The sequence below is a fragment of the Ciona robusta genome, chromosome 12, assembly GCF_009617815.1.
Source record: "Ciona robusta chromosome 12, ASM961781v2".
Classification (NCBI taxonomy): domain Eukaryota; kingdom Metazoa; phylum Chordata; class Ascidiacea; order Phlebobranchia; family Cionidae; genus Ciona; species Ciona robusta.
Window position 1 is genome coordinate 1314310 of NC_143246.1, and position 27799 is coordinate 1342108.

Genomic DNA, 27799 nt, shown 5'->3' on the forward strand with positions numbered 1-27799 from the left:
CGTCTAATGAGCTTTTCAAACTGTCAGGATTATGTAAACAATCACCCACCAAGTTACATGCGTGGTAACTTGTAAGCAGGAACTGTGTTACAACAACTATCATAGCCAGCCATCTGAAAACAACGCGAGTCATATCTACATCATAAACTTACATTCTCACAGCAGTTTTCAGCAGTGGCACGAGCTCCCGTCGTTGTACAACCAACAGGTCAGCTGCTGATGCAATCTCACTTCGGGGCGAGCTACTATTCCTTACCCCAACTACTTCACCCTCACGTCGTAACCCAAGGGGGGTGTTACGTGAGGGGGAAACTGTGGGGGACTGGACCCCTGGGGCTCTGACTTCTGTATAAACAACATGTATAAGTAAACTGTGCCAAATGCTTGATCTAGTGCTTAAGAAGTTAAAAATATCTTGTGATATTAAGGGACTAACAGTCAGGATCTCTTACATAAGCGAATGTAGTATCAGCCAAGTGGGTTATTTGGGTGAAGTGCTACTTAAAGATTATACTACTTTTTTATAAAGTATTGCCACACACAGTGTGCCATGACTGTTTCTTTAATAGGTACCCAAGATAAAAACTTATGCCTAAAACTAAATATTCCAATACTAACTTACCATTTAGTGGTGGGGATAAATCTGCAACAATATCTGGTTGTTCGTTCACAATGAGAGGAACACCTGTGGTTGTGATGTAATAATAATTTACTGTGATGTATGTTAGAAATAATTGAACCACAGTCTTCATAACATTAGAAATAGCTTTTCACGAACATTTCCTAAATAAATAAATAACTACTTTATAACATTGATGGTTTGTTATTAATGTTTTTACCAAGTACAGCTTATTAGAGCTATTTCTAAAATTCTGTTAAATGTGGTTTGCAGGCTTACAATGCTGTATGCGGTTAAATTTATAATATTACGTAATATGTTAAGTTGTTAAATTTGTAACATTTATTATTTCATCAAATTAACCTCTTGCTATGATATTTAGATTATTCACATAAAGTATCATAACTGATTCCAAGGCCTGCATATACAGATCTTGCACATAGGCGCCAAACTTGGGGTGGCAGGGTAGGCAGGCCAACCCTGGAATTGTCTACACTGCATTAATCAGTAAACATTACAAGTTTTTACAACCTGTATGTGAGATTTTTTTCACAGAAACCTATGTCTAACTATCGCAGCCTTTCCTGTATTTTTAAGTTTGGCGACTTTAACCCTGCATGCCATGTTAGGTTCTTATGCAGCAAGATATGCAAAACACACAATTACCATTATCAGCTGCTACCACCACAGGCACAAGAGCATCTGTCGTTATATTTTGCCTTCCTGGTACAAGTCTTTGTAATGGTGCAGGGTGAGGATTACCATCCACATCTACTAGGAACGGAGGTGGCATTCGGTTTGGTGCTTGATGGGTTTGTTCATCAACCACCGCACCATACATGTCGCGTAGTAGAGGTCGGTAGTCGGTGTGAAAGAATTGTTCATCTGGAACCTGAGGTGGGGGACAAATGTACATTAATTGATTATTTAAAACAACCAACATTTTGATGCAGAATTGTTTGAAGTAGCCATGATTGTAGCAAGCAGAAATGATTTTAAAGTAAAAATACTGATTTTCTATATGTATCAAGAGCATACAAATTCTTTTTACAACGAAAACAGAGAATTTCTTTATTTAATATTCATGATCATAAGCAAGATGAACAAAAAGTAACACCGGTAACATGTTGGAACATAACGTGAACTTGAATTAAATTCCTTACAAAACACTTGCAAGCCATTATAATTTTTACCTTTTTATAAACTTTTCCGTCCCCAAAACCAAACAATATAAGATGTCCATGTGAGTCAGTACATGCAATGTGGTTTCCCGTTGGTGAAAACTTTGCGTCGAACACCGCCCCATGCCCCTGCCCGACTAACTAGAATATAAATAGAATATAAAAATGACAATTTAACTTTAAGTAACTTCAGATTAGTAATTTGTAGATGACTTTAAAAATAACTTGGTTCAATACCAGTGAAAAATTGTACTTGTACATACGCCACTGTATTTAAGTTTGTGTCTTTGGTTAGCAATAGGGATGTGCCAAGGCGAACCCGAACCCGAATAGATTCGCCGAATAACAGCACAGTTTTGATATTCGCGCGAACCCGAATATTGCGCAAGATTCGTGTGCGATTATTTATTACGCACGTCATAAAATATATCAGTTTATATTGATGCTCAACTCGTCGACACAACAGGTTGCTTTCGTGATTGCACCACAGCACGTGGAATTCCCCGGCGAATAATGCCGTCTATGACAAAACACGTGTGTGACGTAAGCAAGTATGTGGTATATATGCGCAGAAGACGATGCAAGGTTATTGTTTTAACGGTGGAAAAAATGGAATGTGAGAAAGAAACCGGGAGTCTACTTTGTTTTAACTACGCTTTAACGATGCTTTAATAATCTCCCTTTGATTGTGCGTTTTAATTATTGCAACACATTGAGTAGAGCCCGACCAATATTCAAACCGACACCGATATTTTGTAAATTACAGTTGCCGATTACCGAGATTTTAATGCACCTAAATAACTTGACTAAATAAAACCTAAAAATCTGATATAGCGGATAAAAATCAAACTACCTGCTTAATTATTATTAATTAGTTATTAGTGAACTTGTAATTAATTAATTGGTTAATTTGTAATTGTTTTCAAATAAATTTTAACCTCCCCTCCATTAAACAAACATTATATTTATCAGCTAATGCAGTTTACTTGTGTATCACGTTGACTCGTAAGTGACCTAAAGTAACCTCGACGTTACACGCGCCTGATAAACATGACATGCGGTGGACGCGTGATCAGACGCTTTGACCTAGTTTATTACGAACGAGTTGAATTAGGTATACGAATGGGTTTACGTTTATGAACAAGTTAGCGCTGTGCATTAAGTGAACAAAAGTGCCAACTCTTAGTAGCTCAACAACATACGTGACGCAAGAGACCGTGAAGTTGCTGACGTCACACTTTGTTGCTGACGTCACACGCGAATCTATTCGGGTTCGTGCGAATAGCTTTTCTGTTTATTCGGGTTCGTACGAACCCGAATCTTTTGTAAATTGGCACATCCCTAGTTAGCAATCTCCTTTATTTTAACTTCTCACATTTCTGAATATGGTTTTTGATTTAAACCGAAACATTTTAGATAAAGACCCTAGTATGTATATCTATGATCATATTTGTACCAAAACTGAATTTTATGATGCCATACACAACATGCATACCAAGTTATGAAAGTTGATAACTTGTTGGCCATCGTTGATGTCCCATAGAAATATCTTTCCATCATGTCCAGCACTGAGTAATATTCTCCCATCATTAGGGTGGGCTTCTAAACAATAAGCCTCATCCTCGTGACCCTGTGGGTGGTAGGGGTGATTTAGGGTTGTTATATATATAATAGGGTGGGGGAGGATAGGACACCTTTTCATTAAACTTTCTCATCCTATTTGGTAAAAAAATCCCACTACTCCCATAGACCGTTGTTAACTGTATAAAATACGATCAGTGTAATTGGATATTATGTGCTAAAGGTGTCTTGTCTTCCTTCGACCTTCACCCTACTATATTTGGGCTCAATTCCTCATAAAATCTTGCGGATGGCAGGCAAAACACACTCCTTTCACAAATACAACAGACTTTAACAGACTTATAATATGCCTTGCACGACAGCGCATGTAACATATTCTGAAACATTTACCTTCAATACATGAAGTAAACTAGCAGTGTCCACTTTCCAAACTTTGATGCTGAAGTCTGAATGTGATGTCATAATATGTTGGTCGTCACACGTCCACGTCACCATTATCACACGAACTTTTGACATAGAAACAAATTCTCCGTCATCGTTTAAATTACGACGCCTATCTGTGTTTAAAGTTAGCGACCTCCATTCAGCTTCAACATAACTCCATATAATAGCTCGACCATCGCATGAGGCGCTCGCAAACTGAAGCCCTGAATGAGAGAACCAGATGCTGTCGACTTTATCCTGCGAGAAAAAGGCAAATTAAAGAGAAATTTATAAAAGAAAAAAGGAACATTGTTATGAAAAAAGACGCTGTAAAAGTTGGCCAATAAATTACACTCATATTCATCAAGCATAGTGAACCTCATTGATTAATGTGGTGGTGCAATATACTTTGGCTCTGAGAGTTTGTATAGACATCTAACAGCAGAATAAAATCTGGGGTGACATTGTTAAAATGCAGTTACACTCATAGTTGTCAAACATAGGGAACCTTATTGTTTACATGGTGAATGCATATTGCAACACATTTTGGCTCCACTTATTATATAGCACCCAACAACTTGGTAAAACCTGTTTTGGGTGTTAAACCTGAGCTGTTTCGCCTGTTTTAAAAATGGTGATATGTTACCATACCACTTACATTACTCAGATAATCAAATATAAAACAAAACATTTCAAAAAAACTCACAGAATGCGATGACAGTTCACATAACTTAAGAGGTTCAGGTGATCCGGGTGAAATACAATAAACGTGAATGATAGAATCGGATCCTCCAGCCACCGCAAACCTACCCCCCATGCTCCATGATGCGCACATTATACCAACACCCGGTCGACTACGCTCTTGAAACTTTACTGGTTGTTTGTTGAACTCCTGGGAATTATTTGTGATATTTGGAACAAACTGTTTGATTGTCGCAATTGGCAAAGGACATGGGCATCACATTTTTTAATTTTTAACAAAATTTAGAGGGACATCTTTTCATTTATTTTTTAGACAATCTTTAATTTGTTAACAAAACCTAGGGAGACATTGTTAAACTAACCCTTTGATTACGACTATCGTCAAAGGCAGGCCAGGTACCACATAATACATAAATGTCACGGTAGTAAAAAATAGGGGGGTTTTAAAAACAAAATTATTTTTTGCCACTAAAGGTTTGTCACTTATATGACTGTTTGTCATACAATAAAAGAATAATATTTACAAAAATAAATAAAATTAAAGAGCTTGTATAAAGTAATACATACTAAAATGGAAAAAAGTACAAACCATGTTATTAATATTCCACAACCAGAAACATACGTTCCCATCCCTGCCCGTTGAAATGAGGTAACCACGTCCACACTCTACTACAGGACTAAACTGTAAACAATAACAACATTGAAATGAAAGAGAAACTATTAAACTAATCTGCATCTCTCAAGTAAGATATACAGAGTTGAATTTAGGAACAGATTGAAGCTCTGTCAGAGCCTTTTAAGGTTGAAGTAGTACTAGGGCAAAATACTTTCCAGGTTTTTATACTTTTTCTTTGTTGTTGTAGCTTTGGGATAAAAGTTTTATTGTTTTTTAAGGGTTGGGTAGCGTGGCACTTCATGGGACCCAAATTTAGAAAGGTCCATTATTCCAAGGATGCTACAACCCATAAAATGAACACTGTGTCTTGTCCAAGATCATATACACATATCTGTACCAGTATTAAGCATCAAACCCAGTGTCCTTTGGTTATGATGCAAGCATCCAACCACTGAGAGCCACAGCTCCAATTTAGTACAACTAAAGTAGCCCTACTAACCTCTAAAGAAGTAAGAATACCAGAGTGACCTTGTAACACTGCTACAGGTTCTGCTGTCTGTACGTCCCATACCCGAATCTCCTGCATTTCATGGTTAACATATTAAACACATGACTGTCAAAGTTTTTCAATTTTAAGTAAAATTAGGATTGACTATTTAAATGCAGTTTACACTAAATTACACTCATATTCATCAAACATAGGAAACCTCATTGATTAATGTGGTGAATGCAATATACTTTGGCTCTGCTTGTTTGCATGGACACCTAACAGCAGGGTAAAAGCTGTTTTAAACTTGTAAAACTGGAGTGCTAAAACATATATTGTCAGCCCTGCTTTTAAATAATTAAAGTTAAGATCCAGGCTTGCTTATAATTAAACTAATGTGACAGTTGGCACACCAAGGTGTGACTTACTTTGTTACAACTCCCCGCAGCAAGAAGAATGTTGTCGTATGAGATATCCATGTCGCATATCTCCGCTTGGTGGCCACGGAAGGTGAACAACAATCGACCACTCCACGCGCACCAACACTTGATTAGGCTGTCATCTGAACCCTGTGTGTAATGAGGTGTATGAATACAATATGTGTGTCTGGCATTCATTGTGTATTGAGTAGAAGACACCCATGTTGTAACTCGATAGTCGACAGTGAGCATGATGTGTATGAATACACCATGTGTGTCTGGTGTATAAGAAGATACCCATGTTATAACTCGACAGTCGACAGTGAGCATGAAGTGTATGAATATACCATGTGTGTCTGGTGTATAAGAAGATACCCATGTTATAACTCGACAGTGAGCCTGGGGTGTATGAATACACTATATGTGTCTGGTGTATAAGAAGACACCCATGTTATAACTCGACAGTGAACATGAGGTGTATGAATACACTATGTGTGTCTGGTGTATAAGAAGATACCCATGTTATAACTCGACAGTCGACAGTGAGCATGAAGTGTATGAATATACCATGTGTGTCTGGTGTATAAGAAGATACCCATATATAACTTGACAGTGAGCATGAGATGTATGAATACACCACGTGTGTCTGGTGTATAAGAAGACATTCATGTTATAACTCGACAGTGAACATGAGGTGTATGAATACACTATGTGTGTCTGGTGTATAAGACGACACCAATGTTATAACTCGACAGTGAGCATGAGGTGTAAATTACCAACACTTAACTTACTGTAAATATTTTGGAACCTGTTCTATCAAATAGAACACAGTAAACAGAAGACAGATGACCCAACACACGTAGACACATGTTCATTTTACCATACACAGGTACAACAGGACAAACCACTTGTTTCAGCCTTCCGCAACCGTATTCACGACTCTTTATGGAGTGAACTGAGAAAAAAAATAAAACATTGTATTAAACTTTATACAACAAAACTCAGTAGGTTTTCAGTATGCATTATTATAAAATTTTGCTATCAATATGCCTTGGGCCAGTGCCTCACTTTTTTGGAATAAAAGTTTTTTTTTAAGTTTTTCAATGTGAAAACTTTTTTATAGAAAAACAAACAAAACACCTTTACTTGCAGAATTATCCATGTCTGCTCATCATTCAGATAATCAAAGCAATAAAACTTACTCCAATTTTGTTTCTTCCTATAATTATGAGGTGGAATCATCGGTTTTGCGTTGATGTTTGCAACGGTGTGACAAAACTTCCACACGATGTCCTCATCACTGCTTAATGAATTCCTTCCCACTTGTAACAACGAGGTTTCTCCACGGTTGAGTGACTTTTGGTCGAGCATCGAAGTTATATGGTTGCATAACACAAGAAGATGATCGTCCCCCACATCTGAGAAGCGACGTGTCTGTAATTAACAATTCATTTAACAATTCACAAGTAGAAACACTTGCATGTACATTTAACGATCTAAGTTGGAATCTTTAGCATGATTATTATTAACAAACGAATTTAAGTAATTTTCCATAATGTAACAACAACAAGTAAAATACATTTGTAACAACTAACCAAAACATTTATTCAGTCGTGCCAAAATAACACTAGGCATTTGCCATTATTTTGGACGCTGAAGTTATTACTAAGATATTTTTCCAAATCAAGTTGTTTTGGGAAAATTTGAGGACAATTCATTTACCGCTACAATGACATACATTATTATCACAAACCACTTGTTGTACAATGTCTATATATACAACATACAAACACAAACAACAATATTATAAATCCAAGACGAAACTTTAACTAACCCATTCATCATAAGACTGAACATGTTGTCCACCTTTCCAATCAAATCTCTTGGGAACAATCTGTGGTAGGACCAATATTATAAAATTATGTAACATTCAAATATAAAGTTTTACTACAAACTTGTACGGTATGTGTATAGAAAGCATATAACATGACAATTATACTCAAGAATGGGGGAGGTCTAAAACCAGAAGATCAGGGATTTAGGCCTGAGTTTTACCATGCATTAAGACTATGTGAAAGCATTACTACAATATTACGAACATCTTTTTAGGGGGAAAGTATTATTTAATTTCAATATTTAATATACGATGGTGCTGTTTGTTTAATTGATGACGTAATAACCAAATCAACTCACATTCAATGAATTCAAAACTTCCCGCAAAACCTGAAACACAGATGTACAAAGAAATTAAAGAAAATTGTTATTTTTATGTTTTTTAATGTAAAAATCCTCACATAACATGCAGTGAAATATATAACAACACAGCTATTCTGTTTCATTTCCAAATCATGACGAGCACAACCAAAAGTTTGTAAACAAAGTGACAATGTCAGATACACACCACTAACCTTGGAAACAGGAGCACACGGACCTTTGGACAGAAAACGCTCGATCAAGAAATACAAATCTGCCAAAATATAGTAACATTTATATTAAAGCATAATTTTTGACCAATTTTGTGACTAGGTCAACTTTTGAATAGGTTGGTATAATAAATTAATGCCAAGGTTACTCACGAACAAAACTATAGCAGATATATTTACCTAAATTCAAATTTTTACTCTCCATTTTTCGACCAATAGAATTACAACATAAACGACATCGTGATATACTTAAAAATAAAAGACTAGACGGCTGTATGATTTTAAAAACACGACAATATCTTCAATTTACATAACACAGAAACGTAACCAAATATTGAAAACTAAGAATAAAAGATGAACAAGTCAATACTTCGCGTTCATACTTTGGTTTAAACTTTTTCTCTCGTTCTCTTCTTTCCCGTACATTTTTCAAAGACATGGCGCCCTCTATAACTTATAGAGGGCGCCATGTTCATAGAATAAAACAAAATATTTTATAAAAACAGCAACGGACATCCAATTATAATTTAAAAAGCTTATAAATTGTTAATTTAAATGTATTTAGTTTAAATTGCATTTAAATTGACCTGCTTTATTTTATTAATAAAAATGAAAAAAAAACAACTGTAAGGTTGTACGAAAAGTGATTACTGACAAAACGAAAGCTGGCGAAATCAATAGAGCGTAAACTCCCTTTGCAACAAGAGTGTCTGATTTTACAAACTCTTTCAAATCAATATTTTTAAACCGATAATTGTTTTTTTTAAAAACATCTTACATCAATTTGTTAAACTAGACTTAAGAAAGAGTGAAATGTTGTATTTTTAAAACATGTTCGGGTAAAATGGCAGTTTATAAAACTGATGTCAACCGCGCAAACCCAGTAAACAGTTGCTTTAAAAAGGTGTTTACTACAGATTCCTGACGGTGTTTCTCGTACTGGGAGTTCCCCCTGTTATTTTTCTTTCATTCGATCTCTCTCGAGGTTTTCGCCCGTGACAATAAACCATTCTAACGTAACTGACGTAATAGCAAGCAGTAAGTTCTACTGATTTCATGTTTTGAAATATAATAAATCGTATGAAAAGTAATTAAAGTAACAAAGTGGTTCATACAAAACAAAGTTTTTCTCTAATGGTATAGCACTGCAAATGCAAATAGTTCTGTAAAATGAAAAGAAACGCTAACAATATCGTAATGGAGCAGTTTCACTTGTGCTAAATACCTGTTTTATGTTTTGTGTAGTTTAATATATAAACTAAGGAATAAGTAAACAAACATTAGTCGTTTATGTGAACTTCGAACCCACAACCCTTATATTCAAAGATATAGTTTGTAACGTATGTAATATTTAATTGACTGCGTGAAAGTCACTTATCTTTATTTACCGTTAGCGTTAAGGGTCTCACACAATGACGCACACGCCCGCAAACGGTGGCAGCATCGAGCTTTGAACTCGTTAACCTCGAGTCTGTTTACAACGAGTGCCCTTAAGCACATTCAGAATTATCACGGCGCCAGCTATGTAACTGCGTGTGGCATAAAACCAGTGAGTCACACCTATGGTTAGCAAGAATACGATTGATCGACCGACTTCTGCTTTATCATCCAAGCTACTGAAAATTCCTTTTTATGAATCATTTAACTTAAACTTTAGAAAGTTTGCGGAACACAGTCATATATGTGGTGTATGGTATGTGTCTTGGGTATACCAGCTTATAGAGTAATGCTTTTAATACTTGAGGCAGATAAACAAATATATATATATATGATAACATGATGAAATTTGCCGTTCCTGATAAACAAGGATACATTTTATGATCCATATTTAGCACCTAATATCCTATATTTCCTCACTGTGTTTTAATAATTAAAAACGCTATTTTATAGTCGTAATAAAACGGTTAAGCACTTCCAAAAATACACTTTGTTTACTACCAAATGGGCCAAACGGTAACGGTATCCATCTTAACCCACTATATATATATCGGTTAGATTAAGATTAATGTTGTCAGCTACAAGTGGGGATTTCCCTCTTTTTGGAGACGAAACTAAGCAAACATACGAATAAAAAAATGTTTTACGAGCTTTGGATAAATATTACTTTGGACGGAAGTTCCATATATAGAAAGTTAAACAAACACGGCTATCATGTCGTAATTATTAATTGTGTATTGTATAATGGGGGTGGGGTAAGATGGGATATGTTTTGTTTGTTTTTCTTGTTCCATTTTATATTAAAGAAAAACAATTATTATAATTTTATGTCTATATCCCTTTTACTACATTAAAAAAGTTTTGTTAACTGTTTAAAACACGATTAGGAAATATCAGATATTTTGTGCTAACGATATTCTTCTTACTTTGCAACAATATACATACGTAGAAGTAGAACTGTAGAAGACATGATATGAAATTGTCAATTTATCTAACAATCGAACGTTTTATTATCGCGTTTCGTCACCGCTTTAAAATGTGACGTCACAGTAGGATTTTATACGGCATAGAAGTTGTTGGTACTTAAAGCAATTGGTACCTAAAGCAGCTGGACAGCGAGCATGCGTGTAACTATTTATATTGGCGATTCTACAAAGATGAAATAAAATACACGCTTTAGGTTTTAATAAACAAGCCGATATTAACAGGACTATACATTTTTTCTTTTAAATATAATCTTTTAGTAACTGCTGTTTTTGACTAGGTAATTGTCAAGATTTTATACACAGCGTGTTTTAACAACTGTCGTTTTGCTGCGTATTTTCTTGGTTATCTTTATTTAATTTGATTTTCCTAGAGTAATATTTTAAGTTAAACATCACCAAAAGTGTGTGTTAGTTTTAATCATTGTAAGCAACCGTTTCTAATTAACGTGCAGTGCCCACGCTAATCCGGGGATATCATGTTCGCTATGCAGCACAAGTTTATATGAATGAAGTACTACTACTAGTTAAGATGGCGGATGCTATAGTATTAGGCAGTACAATGCTATTTAACTGAAAACGGGCCTTTATATTTTGTGTTTAAAAGATGTTTTAATGATTTTTGTTTTATTGATACGCTGACTTTTAATTTTTTTTGTAATTTATACAAAGCATTTGAACATTTAAATGAATGAATTATGTTATGATTTAATAAACGATACATTTATTCTGTAATTTCGGAATTTTATCTCAAAATCTTTGCACAATTTAAGGGGGATTAAAATTAAACAGTGGTTTAAAAATGTTGTTCCGATTTTTTTTTTTATAAAACAAGTTGAATTTTGTTTTACATTGCTACAGTTTGGCGGGTGCTGAACTAACGATGTTACCGCTAACTTAACTTTTCGCTCACCAGACGAAATGACCATTGGCCAGCAGCTTAAAGATGCGATAAATCGCTCCAGGATGTTTCTAGTTTCTTCTTTTAACATGCGTCGCCACGCACGTTCACACACAATCGTAAGTCCACCGACACCATTGCTCTTATTTCATTGTAGGATGCAAGGGGGGGTTGCGAATCTGTTTGGAGAGCCTCGAGCGTAGGAGAGAATGCCAGAAGAATAGAAAGCAAACCTTAATTCTCTTCTTACGCGATTTTGCAAACTAGGGCAATTCCTCTGCTCTTGTTTCACTCCCAAACCTGGTGGTAAAAAAAGAAGTGACTGGACTTGGGCCGACCAATGTGGTAAGTTCGACTCGCTTGTGATTTTTGACCAGAGCTTTAGAACATGGTGTGTGCCCTGTTCTTATGTTGTATATGAAGGGTATGATACATACTATAAGCAGATTCGGTTAACCAGTAGAATGTGTTTATTTGGTTATTTTGCAGAACCTTTTGTTCCAAATGAAGCATGCAATTACAGCTTGTTTGCGCATATTATTCCACTGTTTTGAGCGTAGGCGGTGTTAGTATGCAGAGACGATAAGCTAGCTGCCTTTCAAGCGAATATACGCGACCATGCAGCAAAGAGAAGAGAACTTTTAGCGTAGTTTAGTGTGGGAAACTCGCGCGACCGTAACTTCTAATATGGGCGAGTAATTGTCCGTATAGCGAGCTTTAAACCACATCCACATAAAATGTGTAATAAACTTTACTATAATTTAGTTTAAAAGTATCTTGAAACTGAAATCAAACATAGGTTATTGTATGCAGCGTAAAGAGTTGTAGATCTATATTTGCGAGTTAAGAATCTAAAAGTAGCTGAACCACGCTGTAGGTTAACTACCGAAAGAAAGCTGGTCGGGAATAGAACTTACAGAACTCCCGCCCGTCAGTTTTACAAACGACCGCACGCGGTTAAATAAAGAGAAAGCGGCGACTCTCGTGGTGTATGGCCGACCTAAATCCTACTACCGTGGTTTCATTATTCACTCGCGTGTTATAAACAAGTATTGTAACGTTAACAAGAGATAACAGGCGCCCACAATTCGAAACATTTGTGGAATTTGTTCTTTCATAATCTCGACCGAATCTTTGCAAACGCGACAATGTGCATTATGACGTAATGCAACGGTATTTTTAGCGGAGTAAAACGAAAAATAGGAAAAGAGAACCACATACTTAGGCGAATAAGTTGTAAAACAAAACGTTTTTATGAATATTAACGACCGAACTTTTAACCAGACACAGATTAATGGCATCTTCTTAAAAATATTTAACCTGTAACTTAGGATGTACAACTTTACAAAATTAACTTTTCAAACTCCCAACACGTAACGTTGCAGAAATACATTAAACCAATTTTATTAACAAATAATTGCATATTTTTATTTTACAAAATTAAATTTCTACAAATTGCATAATAAAAAATATGTACATAACAAATAAAATGCACTGTTTAATTACAATTAATTTATTTTATTTTTTTTTTAATATAGATTTTATTTATTTAAAAATTTTAAAAAAGATTTTTTTCTTTTATTGCAAACGGCAAAAATATGCTTTTACCAATCTTGAATATTTTTTTTTGTTTCAATTATAAACATATTTTTCGGAATCTAATTTAAATAATATTACAATAGTCACCAAAGAAAACATAATTCATACACCTCATATTAAAATTCAACAATGTTGCTTATCAATTATAATAGGTTTCACATATTTTGTTATTAACAGTAGTTCAAATATCAAATAATAATAAAACAGCACATTTTAAAAAAAATCTTGATTTAAATATAAAAGTTTTTCTTATTGTGCTTTAATTTAAAGGATTTGATTATTTGTTTTAATTTTGATTTGTTGTTAACAGCGGTTCGAGTATAAAAGAATGAAAAACTGAACATTGAATAAAATCTTCACCCGATAAAGATGGCAACAGGTATGAATAAATTTACATTGAAAATATTAATGTAAATATATTTACGTTAAATGAATGTAAAATAAACCTCGTGCTGACATAAAAGTTACCACATAAATGTGCCTTGGTCAGTGATTTATATTTTTTTAATACATGGTTATGCAACTTGCAAAAGTTATTTGTGAGTTAAATTAGTTAAATTGCATAGAGTTAAATTATGTATGCATAGATTTAAAAAATAAAAAAAAACATCTCATACCTTACATAATTACTAAAACTGATTTTAAAATCAATTATAAAAACAAGACAAAATTCGAAAAGTTAAAATCATAAAAAAAAAACTACGATCCAAATTCTTTCTGAAGAAATTAACTTTCAGTTTGGAAGATGCCTAAAAATAAAAAAATATTTATAGAAAATAAATAAAATTATTAAATTAAAAATTAACTGAAATAATATAAAAATAGGAATAAAGGTTTTTATTTGGGACCCACTAAAAAAGGGACCCAAAAGGTTTTTACATTTTTTTCAATTCTGACTAAAGTATTTTGAAGTATAAGTTTTACACTTCATTCTAACACAAAGTATTTTAAAGGTAAAGCAAAACAAGGAAGTTCAACAAAACAAGAATTAACTGAAGAAAAAGTTGAAGATTTGATTGAAGCTTTTGGTTGGTGTTTATGTGACTAATATTCCTTCATTTAAACTGAAAATCTTATGCACTAAATGCACTTTCTATTAATTTATCTTTTACCTAAATCGCTTCGGACTGTATTTACTTGTAAACAATCGATTCATTTTGAATGTTACAGGAAATTGTAAATGGTTTAACTCAAAGCAAGGGTACGGGTTCATTACGCCTGACACAAGTTCGCAGGAAAAAACTGATGTGTTTGTACACCAGGTAACCTTATGCTTGCTTTTATAGGTTTTATAACACTGAGTTATAGCAGGGGCATCTTTTTATACTATAGACACACATGGTGTATTCATACACGTCATGCTCACTGTCGATCACCTGTCAAGAAATATCCAACTACACTAAATTTACCAAAGTATTTTCTATCCACAGTCGAGCATCGACATGGAGGGTTTCCGGAGCTTGCAGGAAGGGGACCGGGTGAAGTTTTGGTACAAACCCTCCAAGAAGGGGCTGGAGGCGGTGAAGGTTGTGGGGCCTGGGGGTGAAAAATTAGTCGGGGCAGAACGAACGAAAAAGTCCAGACCCTCAGACAGAAGGTTCGTTATTGTTGTATTAGTAGGGTGGGGTAAGATGGAATATTTTTTTCATCATCACATTTGGTAGGAAACAAAAATCTTACAAAGGCACATAACTGTAGCGCCACAACTAAGAAAGGGCGTTGGTTGTTTAAAACAGGATCAGGAAATATGGAATTTAGGTGCTAATGGTGTCTTCTCTTGCCTCGCGATACTATATGATGTTTCTTCACCTTATATAATGAGTTGTGTGGAGTTAAGCCTAAAGTAGTGAACCCATGGCTTCCATGACAAATGGGGTTCCTTTGATGACGGCATTTGGATCATAGATAAATCTAAGATTTCAAACTTTTAACAATCAACAAAATCAATCCATTCTTAATTCCTATCATCAAACAAAGGTGTTTTAGAGATGTGAACAAAAGGGTTACAAGTTGTGTAAGGGGTTATGGGAGTCGAATACTGTTCGGTTATAATACAAGTACTTATCCACTGCGCGACGTGTGGGAATAATAAACATTTGGTAATTCACTTTAACGATTGATCTGTTTAAACCTTAGGTCCCGATGTTACAACTGTGATGAGGAAGGCCACCACGCCAAGCAATGTTTGTTACCACCGTGGCCTAAAAAGTGTTTTAACTGCAAGTCATTTGATCATCTCATAGCAGATTGCCCAAATAAGCATGATACGTCGAGTACAGAGGGAAGCAACGGATCATCTTCACATACACCATGTAAAGAGGAAACAAGCACAGAGGGAGTAGAGAGGAAAGAAACATCTCCGCAAACACCATGATACCTCATATTCACATTACCTCAACATTATTTGAACCGTAAGCTACCTCATAGTTTAAAACAGGTAGCTGAATTCGTCAAGCATCATCTACCTCGAACTCTTTTGTACGTCTCTTCAATTGAAGGTAGAAAGATATTCAATCATCCATCATATGCAATGCCTGATGCTTGTCATTCGAAGCATGCCATGTTATAAAGCTCAGGTTTCATATGTTTGTTACAGTATTGTGGATCGTTCATTCAGTTTAATAAATTTTAATCAAACTTTGCCTCGTAGTTTGTACTCGTGCAAGTGTTTTGTGAAATATAATCAAGAATCTCATTAAAGTTTTCAATCTTAACATTACGGTGGTTTCTATTGTGTAAGATAGGACCTTTTAGTGCGACATCAAATTGAACTTTGGATTAAGAGGTGTTAAAAGAGCAAAGGAAGCAAATAAAAATTCTTTACAGGATGTTTGTTAAACTGGTACGAATGAATTATTGAATGGAACTTATTTATCTTCGCTTGGCCGGGAAATGGCGGTCGTTATTACACAGGTGTTCTTTTTATGTAAATTTGTAGATAAGGTTTTTTACATATTGTATGGCTGACAATTTGGACAACCCATTAGTGACCAATGAGTTGGAGCAAAGTGCCCCAAGGACACATGCACCCACAATGGTAGCAGCAATGAGCCTTGAACCCACAACCTCTGGGTTGGAGGCAGGCGTGCTAACCAACTGTGACAGGCACTGGGTAGGATGCTTGTTTAGCATGTGGGATTTAAACCCTTTACCTTCTTTAAGTTTGTCTAAATTAGAACTTGGCAAATAGCCATAAACTTTAAAAAACAATACAAATAAAACATAGCAAACATAAAAATTAAATAAACAAAAGTCACCTGCACATTTGCATATTTTCAACTTTTATCTTCTTTCTTTCAACAAAGTCATTGCTGCCAACCTCCCACTTGCCCCCATCACCCCTCCTCCTGCAAAGTTATGTTTAAACTGGCTTTAATATAATACATCGCGACATGTCACCGTGGTTAAGCCTAAAGGTAACAGGTTCAAGGTCCAACGCTGCCACCACTGTGGGTGTATGTGTCTTTGAGCCGATTAGAAAAACACTTAACAATAATTACTTCAACCCAGTGACTACTTATGTGGCTACTTAAAACGCAGTGGCTACTTAAAACGGAGCGCAGACACAAGGTGTATGAAGATACTCTGTAGGCATATATGGTGCGCAACAGAACATCTGTGCTATAACCCTGTGTTACCTATCTGCATACAAGTAATAATCTTTGCAGCCATTTTGTATGCTTACTGTATTCTTGGACGAATTCAAGTCTATACAATATAGTGGGGTGGAGGAAGATGGGACACCTTTAGCACAAAATATATAAATATCCTGGTCGTGTTTTAAACAATTAACAACGGTCTATGAAAGTCGCGAGGACAAGGTTTTATAATTCTTTAAACGTTTTTTGTTTACTACCAAAATGTACAAGGAAATAGAATGAAAAGGTGTCCATCTTCCCCCATCCTACTATGAGTCAAAATATAAAACACATTAAATGAAACCACCTGGATGAGTTCCACTACCACATAAGAACAATCCTTGTATTGGAGTCATATGTGATGAACCTTGTGTGGTTGGCCTCGATGTTAGTAACTGATCAAGGGACATTGAACCATGGAAGATATTCTAAATAGGCATGAGGTGTGAAAATTGAATATTATCTATATTTGTATATAAGAATATGAATACATGAATACACCATGTGTGTCTGGTGTATAAGAAGACACCCATGTTATAACTAAACAGTGAGCATGAGATGTATGAATACACCATGTGTGTCTGGTGTATAAGAAGACACCAATGTTGTTACTCGACAGTGAGCATGAGATGTATGAATACACCATGTGTGTCTGATGTATAAGAAGACACCCATGTTATAACTAAACAGTGAGCATGAGATGTATGAATACACCATGTGTGTCTGGTGTATAAGAAGACACCAATGTTGTTACTCAACAGTAAGCATGAGGTGTATAAATACATCATGTTTCCAGCTTAACACTTTCGGCGCCGCACTAATTTGAACAATCGGACACTGGGTGCCGCAAGAATTTAGGATTTTATTAAATTTTTAATAAGCCATGAATTGCAATTGAAAGTTGCGAATTATACAACAGTAAGTAACAGGAATCCAAGAAACAGTGACATATCCATGTTTTTCCGTTTGTGTGGACGTATAACATCACTACCAATGTATCCATAACTTCACTTTTCTTTAGAGCCGGAAGAATAAGTATTAAACAAAACAAAACTTCACAACATCATAATTGTAATGATCAGACACTAAATCATTAAAGTTTGAACCATTATCCGTAAATATTCCAGCAGTGAAAACATTGTAAACTAGTAGTATTGCGTAAAATATACTTGAAAATCGTCAGAAACAGCTGATCGCAGAGTCACAAGCTAATTGGTCAAAAATAACGTAATCTCAAAGCAGACGTTCGCATTTAGTCTCAATACAGCCTAGATCGACCGTACGTATATATACGTGGTTTACTATTAGTTTAAATGCAACGCGGCACTCGTAACAATGAAAAAATGCTAAAACGTATATATACGTGGGATGGCACCGGGAACCATTGTTACTTAAACGTATATATACGTAGATTGGCGCCGAAAGTGTTAAGTTACACTTACCCCACCAGTAAGTCCGAACACATCTTCTAGATCGGATGGTAGCAATGCGTCGACACCAACCACGCTTTCTTGGAAACCAGGAGCGTATTTTTCAATGTTTTCAAAAACTAAAAGAAAAAGCAACAAAAGTAGGTCTGAAACATCTTTTTTAGCTAAAAGAAAGCTTCTACGAAAGAAAAAAGTCAGTGTTAAAAACAAAATGATAAATTAATTATTATTTTTTTACGGGTGAAAGTAACTTTTTATCCTCACATCAAGTATCCAACCGACCCATGCATTTAACTGTAAACTCCCTGTACAATTACTGCACCCCTTAATCATAAATGTCTACTTATTATCACCCACAAAGTTACATACATGGTAAACCAAAGAGATGTATGAAACAGAACACCGTGTTGTAACGACTGTTGTTGACCCGCCATGCAAAGATAAATAAGTTACATACATGGTAGCTCATAAACTGGCACGAGGTTTATGAAACAGAACACGTATGCTAATATGAATTTTAAGTTACATTCACTCATATAAAACACCACCCCCACCTGCAGTAACATAGGCATTCCTGTCGCTTTCTGACCACTTCTCCCCTTTTAAATAATACGGTGTATACTGTGTGAACAACGACACAACATGGTGACCTGGTGGGGAAAGTGTTTGGTCCACTGATGATGGAATGCACATCTCAATCATGGGGCTGAGGGTTTATTGGAAATGTTGGTCTTATTAAGTTTAATTTTGATTTTATTTTTTTTATAAAGTTAATGATTTTAAGTTGTAACGTGTTTACAGATTTTGGTGTTTTATTGTTGGTCTGGTGTGGCTTAGTGGTTAGATGCTTGAATCGTAATAAAAAAATACCGAGTTTGATGCTCCATACTGATAGATGCAGACACACGTTGTTAGTCCACACATCTCATGTCTAATTAATAAAATTTAAAAATCATAAATTTTGAACAAAACGTGACACCTTGTCCTATAAGCTACGATTAAACATGATTTTAAGAGCTATAAACAGGTGTGAGTTATGTATTCATTATTTAAACCTGTGACTTAAAAGGTTTTTTGGGTTTAATTATCCATTGCACAAAATAATAATTTACGTTTTTGATGGTATTCCATTGATAGCATCCAGATACGCATCATGTATGAGGTGAATAGATTCCGAGTTTAAATGAATCGTTCCTTTATGTTGTTCACCAACTTCATTGTGAGATTGGTTGGGGAATGCTGTGAAGTTTGGGAGAGCGTTCACTGCAACTGAAAAAAGAGAATAATAAATAAAATACTGTTGTTCTAGGTAGGTATTTCAGAGGGTTTTTTAAGGTATGATATTAAAGACTGTTTTTTCAGAGTTTTTGATTTATAAAGTGTTGTCTAATTCCCTCAATGCTGTTTCAATATGTCTTTTTTAATACCTAGTTTCCTCTTTTATCTTAAATTTAAAATATTTAAGTAAACTCAGTTTACGTTTATTGTATTTTGGTTAAGTATCTTTTAATTAAATTAATACTTTGTTAATGAAGAACTAAGTTAGTTCAAAAAGCCGCAAAAAAATATAACAAAAAACAAAATATACCAAATACTTTTAAACAAACCATTTATTTTGGTAACAGGCGAGGTATAGTCAATTTGCGAAACTTGTTTCTTGTATTGTTCGTCATAAACAACATTGTCTTGAACGAGATGTTTAAACGTAACGTGGGGTGTAGCATTCGAAAGAACATTCTTGCTCTTTATAAACTTTCCATCTTCAAGAACAATTCCCTTTGTTTGGTTATTGTCGATATCAATGTGGTCAACTTTCTAGAAACAAAATATTTTTTGCATTTAAAAGAAGATTTAATAAAACTCAGCATGACAATTGCAACTTAAAATCAATTCCTTAAACCCAGTGGCCCCTTTGGGGTTGTCTAAACTGTCAGCAATACAACAACAAAAATAAAAAACACCAAAAAATATTAATCCATAAAGTTACAAACATGCAGAACACCCTTGTTATAACGAATGTTGTTTAAAAAAACAGTCTTATGGTACAGCTTGTCTCATGTATTTCTTCCATATGTAAAAACTGCCTTCATAATTTGAGCAGTGGTAACTTGTAAGCGAGCATGAGGTGTATAAAACTAAACACTCGTGTTATAACGACTGTCGTCCCCCCACCACGCAAGGTTAAATAAGTTACATTTATCAATCTTACTTGCGATACGAATATATCCACCCCATGTTTATTTGCACATCGAGCGATAGCATCGGAAACACCACCCATCCCCCCCTTCACATAACCCCATGCTCCAGGTACATTATTTACTTCTCCTATCACATGGTGGAGTAACACATACCTGTGAATATAAGGTGTGGTAAATATACTGCATAGAAAATATTACAACAATATTGTAATCGGAAACATTGGGACCAGGAAATAAATTTGGTATTGAGTGCCAAATAAAATAAAAACTGCCCTTTTTAGTTTAAACATATGTTTTTATTTTAAAAACTGTGAGTTTTGAACAAAAAAATAGTAGATTTAGCTTAGTAGGGACTATCTTAACACCAATTCCACCAATTTGAATTCAGTTCCCTTGTAACCTTCAGTCCTACTACTAATTTCTAACACATTGCCTAATCTGTAACGTCACAGAAGATTCGTCATTAGTACCAAAACATTAACCACACAAGACACAACTTACCCACTACCATGTGAATGCGGGCTCAACATTGCTCCAATAACACCATCTGTAGCAAGCGTGGCTTTCAAGGGTTCCGATTCAAACCAACGACTTAATATCTGGGATAATAATATTATTTATATACATATATTACTTTAGGATTAATAATGTTCAAGAGATTCAGTATCATTAAACTGATATGAAAAGACTTAACTTATCTTATTTTTACAAAATAATAAATAGCTTTATATTATTTTGTTTAGAACTAGCCTATTCAACTTAATTTTGTAACATTATATTCATACCAAAGAACCGATTTAATGCTGTAAGCCATACCTGTATAACATAAAATTAGCCTGTTTGAATACAATGTCAAAGACAATGGTTTAGTTTAAACATTAGAGGAAAGACAAGACACTCACTTTAGTTATTGGAGCCGTCATCAGTTCATAAAACAACGGCAAATCAGATCCAAGTTTTCTAGCTGAAAATTATCAAGTTTTATGGAAACTGTAATTTATACATCATACTGGCTGTGTTAATTCAATTTTGTTTTTGCGTTAACATTATAAGAATTCAAGGACTTAAAGGTTGGGGATTACTGGAACTCTGGAAGCTTTATGTGTACTCGGGCAAGTCACTTAACGACAATTGCAATACATCCGTGTTATAACGTTGTTTTTGAGCAGCATAGTTTCATTAATTTAATAATAACAAGTAAAACTCAAGTATTAAGGGGTTCAGGAATGATAACCTTTAAAAAAGCAAAAACTTATTTCTCTGCATAACATTAAATAGGCCACCTGCTTTATAAGTTGGCATCAAACTTCTTAATATTTCAAACATTGGGCCTTCCACGGTGGGGGGTGGGCGGTCAAGTAAAGGTTTGATTGCAAACGCCATCTTTTCAATCATGGCTTCGTACTCAAAGTAAGCCTAATCCAATGTATGTTTAAAATTAAGTAAGCCTTATCCAAAGAGGGTTTAAAATTAAGTTGGTCTTTTATTAAACTGTTGTTGATACCATGTTTAGTTAATAGTTCTTCTGGTACAAAAAGTAAACTTTATTGTACTAATGTTTTGTCTGCCAAACTATGAGATATCATCATTATATGCTATAACGAACCAACCATGTAAATTTGTTTCTTATGTGTTGGTTTATTACCTAATGTCTAGTTGTTCAAGTTAGCACACTGCTTGTAGCAAGTAAACAAAGCTTTTATAATCACAGTGTTTAAGTACTTAATATGTACAATGCCTAAACTAACACAAGTATACTGTTGGTCTTTTAACAAAATGTTGGTCTTTTAAGATCACAAAAGCAATTGCCAAAATACCTCTTTTACTAATTATACATCTGGCAGCAATATACATGAATTAATGACTGTAACACAAACTGCTCAAAACATACACCAGTAATCCATATATCCTTTCCTTTTCCTTTGTGGATTGTGGGGGAACAAAGTGCCCGCTTACGAGAACCACATATGTAACTTTCTTACCTTTGCATCTTTTTTGGAAAACTTCGATATTTCTTGTCGCGTTATCTCTCGGTCCGATGATAACATAAGATATCTATGTTTGTCCGGACCATCTAACACTGGTGTAAATGCAGCCGTTGAACGAGGGTATACCTCGAGACCAAATTTCTATGTAAAATAAAAAATTAATTAATTTAAACAAAAGATATCCCTTCTTGGTATGAAAGAAATAAAATTGTAGCTGAAATAAAAAATTTAAAAAATAAATAAATAAAAAATCATAAAAAAAATTCTTACCTGCAATTCCAGCTCTTTAATAACCAAAGGTCTCAAGAGACTAAGAACGTATGAAGCTCGTGAAAACTTGTATCCAGGAATTATTTCTTCTGTTACGGCTGCACCCCCCACCACATGCCTACGCTCAAACACCCCAACCTTTAACCCATGTTTCGCCAAATATGTCGCCTATAGCATGTTGGAATGAAAGTAAAAAAACTAAATATTTTTAATTTGTTTGATTAGTTTAATATATATTGACATCTATATAAGGTAGCCTATTCATAATGAAAGGTGAACGCAATATTATTTACATAAAACAAGGAGGTGGGAATTAATGATTAAGTTGTTATGACTTCCTCAGTTTTTGTTTCATACACCTCACGCTCACGCGCACTTTATCAGTTACCACGTATGTAACTTACTAGGTAAATATTTTATGCTAATTTTTTATTGTATGGCGGACAACTTAGACAAAACCCATAAAAGAGCACAAACTATACATGTTACATGGGTTAGTTTACCGAAATAAGTCCATTATGTCCCCCACCCACAACTACAGCATCATATTCACTTTTCATGTTTTGTGGATCAGCAAGATAACTTGCGTATCTGGTCTGAACGCCTGCAAATAAATTAATTGGTTTCTAGGTAATCAAGTCTGCAGAATATGGCAGTTCCTGACGAGATCTCGCTCATGCAGGACAGTTTTTCTTTGCGTGCACCCGTGGTACCATTAAAAATTGGTATTTAAAACACATACATTTCCAAATCACATTAAAAACTTACTCAACTTAATACAAATTTGGTTCATTGTTTAAAAATTTGCGTGCGTGGGACAAATTATGGAGTGCATAACCAAAAGTTTTTAAACAAAATCGCCCGTGCACCTGTCATACCCTGCAGACTGGTATGTTATATAGTGGGAGACCAAAAAAGACAATTTATTTGAGGTCTGAGGTTACCACCATATAATGTATTTGCAACCCAATATTTATAAAACAATAACAACCAAAGGAAACACACCCCTTCTAAAATCAAACCATGCGATAACAAATAGGTTAGGCATTAAAAACAAGCTAAACCCTCATACAAAATAAAAACAAAGCTAAACAAAAACAAGCTAAACCCTCATACAAAATAACGTTACCACTGTATAAAAATATGACATAATATTATGTTAATAAATACCTGTGCAACAGGAACTGAAACCATTTTTTGTCACCTTCTTTTGTGAAAACGACTTACACGTTCGTAAACGTAACATACTAGTCGTGATTTTGCGGAAACAGTGTCAAAAGATGAAGTTAAAACAGCAGCAATTTCTTCGGAAATCCAAATTTTGCGAGACTGACCCAGTATATCGACCCAGGGACTTTCCCTTAGTAATAACTTAAATACTTGTAGAACTTGGGCAGACATAATTTGTAAGTTGTTGAGATTGTTTGATATTTTATTCTGTGCAACGCTTGTAGTAGGATTGCGGGGAGATGGACACCTTTGGCATCATAATACCCAAATATCCTGATCGCGTTAACAATCTGTGGGAGTCGTGAGGATGCGGTTTATAATTCTTTGAATGTTCTCTGTACTGCCAAATGGGACGAGAAAATAGAACGAGATGTACCATCTTTCCCCGCCCTGCTATATACATATACAAACGCTTCGACATCTTTCCTTCTTTCTCTTGAAGAGGAGAAACAGTAAGGAAGATGACTCGTCACGATTCGCTGCAGTTACAATATTGCGTAGGTACTTTACGAGCAAGGATGACACGCAAAATCGTGAAGCGTTCCATATTTACCCCTATTAAAAAAATGTAAAAAAAATGGTGATTTAAATTGTATAGTAGGATGGGGGAAGATGGGACACCATTCCATTCTATTTTCTCGTCCAATTTGGTGGTAAACAAAGAACATTCAAAGATTATAAAACCGTATCATCACGACTAACACATATATATATATAGACAGTTGTTAATTGTTTAAAACGATCAGGATATTTGGATAATATGTGCTAAAGGTGTCCCGTCTTCCCCCATATACCACATAATTAAAATCTGCAGACTAACTTACGTGGTAACTTCGTGGATATAGAATATAGATAATATGACACCAGTGTTATTTCGACTGTTGTTAGCTCATAACACGAGCCTCACGGTGTCACGCCTGGTTGTTAAAAACAGTAATCGGCATTGACGCGCGTTTATAAAGTCGTGATATTACTGTCAAACATTTCTGTAAAATATTTTCCTGATTATCATTTAATTGGGGATCCGTAAAATGAAAATTAAAAAAAGTCTTGTTTGGCGATGTGTCCCATCTTCCCCCAGCCTACTACAAGTTATATGGTGCTGAGACCACACTTTTTCTATTCAACAGTAGGAAAAAAATATATATCTAACTTGAGAATATTAGTACTTTTTATTTGATCAACAAGAATGTCGGATGAAAATCAACCGGTTCCAATTATCTTAAACATTAGTATACCAAGTATTGTGGTGAATAAACATGATAACAGGTAGGGGCTGGCTGTGTTTTGTCCGTTTTTTTATGTGTATTAATTGTTTATTCTTACTCCATTCAGATTAACAGGAATGCACATAGACAACGTTGGTAAAAATAAATGGTGTTTAACTTATACGTTTTCAAACAACTATAGTTGTAATTTATTGCAGATAACGTGACTCACAACTACAAGGATCACGTGGAGAGACGTCACCAAAACCAACAATTCAAGATATATTTGGTCCAGGTTCGTATTTTGATTACATCACGTGTGTTCGATAAGCATAATGTTGTTCGCGTATCCATAAGAACCAATAAGTCCGTTAATCTTCTACTGCCTCTTGTGGAACAGTGGCCTCTCCATTCAACAGTAGGGTCTAGCACTCTAGTCCAGTGCTCTTCAACCGGTGTGCACGCCTGGGTGCACCAGCAGTGCCTGGGGCTGCTTACCATTGGTGGCGTGTTTCCTTGTGCAAGGCACTTTAATTGCAATTACTCCGACCCAGTGACAACTTATGTGTTGTCTAAATTGTCAGCCATACATTTAAATGATCCGTTTATATATAGATAACATTGATCAACTACTGCATGAGGAAAAATATTACGAAGCTTAAGTGGCTTCCCTTCGACATAGAGAGTTCGATCCAGCTGTTTTTGAATTTAAAGATCTGGTCAACCATTACCGATGTTGTATGTTGGTTGGAGAAGCGGAAAAGGCGGTTCGAACCAGGGATCAACTGACCACCATTATAGAAAGAAATATTCAAACCACGCCGAGTGAAATCAAAATGTTAGCTGATGAAAGCCGACGTGAAGGAAAGGTCATGGAAGCAATTTTGTTTTATCGTACCGCTGCCGACCTTTATAGAAATCAACCGAGAGCAAGTTTGGTCCACCGTATAGCTGTATAGCACAATGTGTATTCGGAATCAAAGAATCTTTCGTGGCAATTATATCACGTGATGATGTTAATAACCAGAAATTAAAATCGATTGTTCAAATCCAGGTTATTCCACTGATGCGTGAGATGCGAGAAATGATTCAACGATCTAATGACGTCAGTGAGGAAGAAAGGGGTATAGGTGAAGTTTGGTGTTTGGTTTATATCGATACGTGTGAAGAATTGGTCGACGACTGGGAAAATCGTGAAGCAACTCTGAGAGATGCGATTTCTATTTTGGAGTCGGTGTACGGCAGAGAGAATGCTGGCAAGCATGTATAGTGTATGGAACATGCTTGTACAGTATAGGTTTCATTCATCTTCACACTGCTCATCTTCGTACTTCCCGGCCAAACGATGCCAGCGAATTTTTCCGCAGGGCAATCGCAGCTTTTCAGCAAGCCGAGGATATCGACGATGAAAAAAAGATGGAATGCATTGAAAGGTGTGAATATGACTTGAAAGAAGCAACCAAGCGGCAAAGCACAAGTCAAGATTGAACTGTTGATCGTCTCCTTGCTTGTACATATATGAACACAAACAATTGTTTTGATGTAGTGTTGTATTTTATTTATATAACGTATGCAGAACGGTGATTTGATGCTGTACATATCAGTTGATGATACAAATAAACTTTCAATAAACGATTGAAATAATTTCTGAAGCTTTAACAACGGACGAGAAGCAAGTCATATAGAATATCAAGTTCATAGCTGCTGTATGGTGTGGACATGGGTGTTCTGAGTTATAGGTTTATTGTAAAACATTGCCTGAAACCTTCTTGCACCGCAGTCACAGTTTAGTGCTGTGAAGTAAGACGGGACACTTTTAATATATAAAATCCAAATATCTTGATCGTGTTGTAAGCAATTAACAACAGTCTATGGGAGTCGTAAGGATACGATTTACTACCAAATGAGACGAGGATATAAGATTGAAAAGGTGTCCTATCTTCCCCCATTGCACCGTATATGCTACATCTTTCTAAGAAGGTGACTTGCCGTCTATACAACAGAGGTGCCATGGCTTGGTTAGAGCTAAAAATAAATAACCTAGTTGTCCTTGATAATCTGCCTAAGTCGTCTAAATTTACCCAAACAATGGCTGTTCCGGGCGTCACTGAAACTTTGTCAGTTCCGTGCCATTAGCACTATTTGGTTTCATCTTGCCTGCTTATTTGTTGCAGGAGAAAACGAGCTAGAAGAAGAAAGGTGATTTACACCGAACGATGGGGAATGAGAATCTAGGGTATAAAATGAAGTTTGTCTTGTAATTCATACACTTTACAGAAGTAGAGTGCTCTGTTTAGATCGAATATACAATTACTATAGAGGTATAACCGATAATTCGATTAATCATATATTATTAATTAGTTGCTGGTTCAGAATCCTTGCATGCCAGCACTGTCGAACAATACATACCAAAGCGATAAGATTTAGAAAGTGTAACTTGCTCTACGAAGTAAACACTGTTGACAA

General features: G+C 35.3%; 3 protein-coding genes and 1 pseudogene across 4 annotated transcripts in view; 2 read left to right on the plus strand and 2 right to left on the minus strand.

Moving 5' to 3' along the window:
* Positions 1-8809, minus strand: part of LOC149726273 (bromodomain and WD repeat-containing protein 3-like) — a 28264-nt gene extending 19455 nt beyond the window's left edge. The window contains exons 1-16 of the mRNA XM_089889923.1: positions 8632-8809; positions 8437-8495; positions 8222-8251; positions 7863-7922; positions 7231-7462; positions 6820-6983; positions 6038-6178; positions 5622-5702; positions 5096-5188; positions 4511-4696; positions 3772-4062; positions 3296-3430; positions 1813-1941; positions 1286-1511; positions 623-685; positions 153-345 (exon numbers count right to left, since the gene is read on the minus strand). Of these exons, the coding sequence (XP_089746049.1) occupies positions 153-345; positions 623-685; positions 1286-1511; positions 1813-1941; positions 3296-3430; positions 3772-4062; positions 4511-4696; positions 5096-5188; positions 5622-5702; positions 6038-6178; positions 6820-6983; positions 7231-7462; positions 7863-7922; positions 8222-8251; positions 8437-8495; positions 8632-8656 (2108 nt within the window). The 5' untranslated portion in view covers positions 8657-8809. The remainder of the gene's footprint in view (positions 1-152; positions 346-622; positions 686-1285; positions 1512-1812; positions 1942-3295; positions 3431-3771; positions 4063-4510; positions 4697-5095; positions 5189-5621; positions 5703-6037; positions 6179-6819; positions 6984-7230; positions 7463-7862; positions 7923-8221; positions 8252-8436; positions 8496-8631) is intronic.
* Positions 8810-13675: 4866 nt separating this feature from the next.
* On the plus strand, positions 13676-16013 carry LOC149726277 (protein lin-28 homolog B-like). Its single transcript, XM_089889946.1, has 5 exons — positions 13676-13750; positions 14325-14399; positions 14542-14633; positions 14802-14968; positions 15508-16013. Exons 1-5 carry the CDS (start codon positions 13741-13743, stop codon positions 15743-15745), a joined length of 582 nt encoding a protein of 193 aa, XP_089746072.1. The 5' UTR covers positions 13676-13740; the 3' UTR covers positions 15746-16013.
* LOC149726278 (pyridine nucleotide-disulfide oxidoreductase domain-containing protein 2-like) lies at positions 13854-24457 on the minus strand. Of its 2 annotated transcripts, none has more exons than XM_089889929.1 (15): positions 24066-24457; positions 23399-23499; positions 22896-23063; positions 22620-22766; positions 21921-22053; positions 21540-21601; positions 21139-21236; positions 20649-20790; positions 20047-20254; positions 19552-19708; positions 18994-19145; positions 18452-18558; positions 17314-17437; positions 16629-16715; positions 13854-14120 (listed from the first exon to the last, which is right to left on the minus strand). In XM_089889929.1, the coding sequence occupies exons 1-14, from the start codon at positions 24139-24141 to the stop codon at positions 16654-16656; spliced, it is 1737 nt and encodes a 578-aa protein (XP_089746055.1). In that variant the 5' UTR covers positions 24142-24457; the 3' UTR covers positions 13854-14120; positions 16629-16653. The 2 variants fall into 2 exon arrangements, with proteins under 2 accessions (XP_089746055.1, XP_089746054.1); XM_089889928.1 differs by having other exon boundaries at positions 16629-16718; positions 17317-17437; positions 24066-24452.
* Positions 24458-25314: 857 nt separating this feature from the next.
* On the plus strand, positions 25315-26893 carry LOC149726279 (uncharacterized; annotated as a pseudogene).
* Positions 26894-27799: the final 906 nt, after the last annotated feature.

Bases quoted from the DNA above. Each gene is read 5' to 3' on its own strand.
- LOC149726277 (XM_089889946.1), top strand. The intron at 14,400-14,541 runs GTTGGTGTTTAT...TGAATGTTACAG, and splicing joins AGATTTGATTGAAGCTTTTG to GAAATTGTAAATGGTTTAAC. The intron at 14,634-14,801 runs GTAACCTTATGC...TTCTATCCACAG, and splicing joins CTGATGTGTTTGTACACCAG to TCGAGCATCGACATGGAGGG.
- LOC149726278 (XM_089889929.1), bottom strand. From the start codon at position 24,141: ATGTTACGTTTACGAACGTGTAAGTCGTTTTCACAAAAGAAGGTGACA. The intron at 21,602-21,920 runs GTGGCCTATTTA...GATAATTTTCAG, and splicing joins GATGCCAACTTATAAAGCAG to CTAGAAAACTTGGATCTGAT. The intron at 19,709-20,046 runs GTTTGTTTAAAA...CTCTTTTTTCAG, and splicing joins GCCTGTTACCAAAATAAATG to TTGCAGTGAACGCTCTCCCA.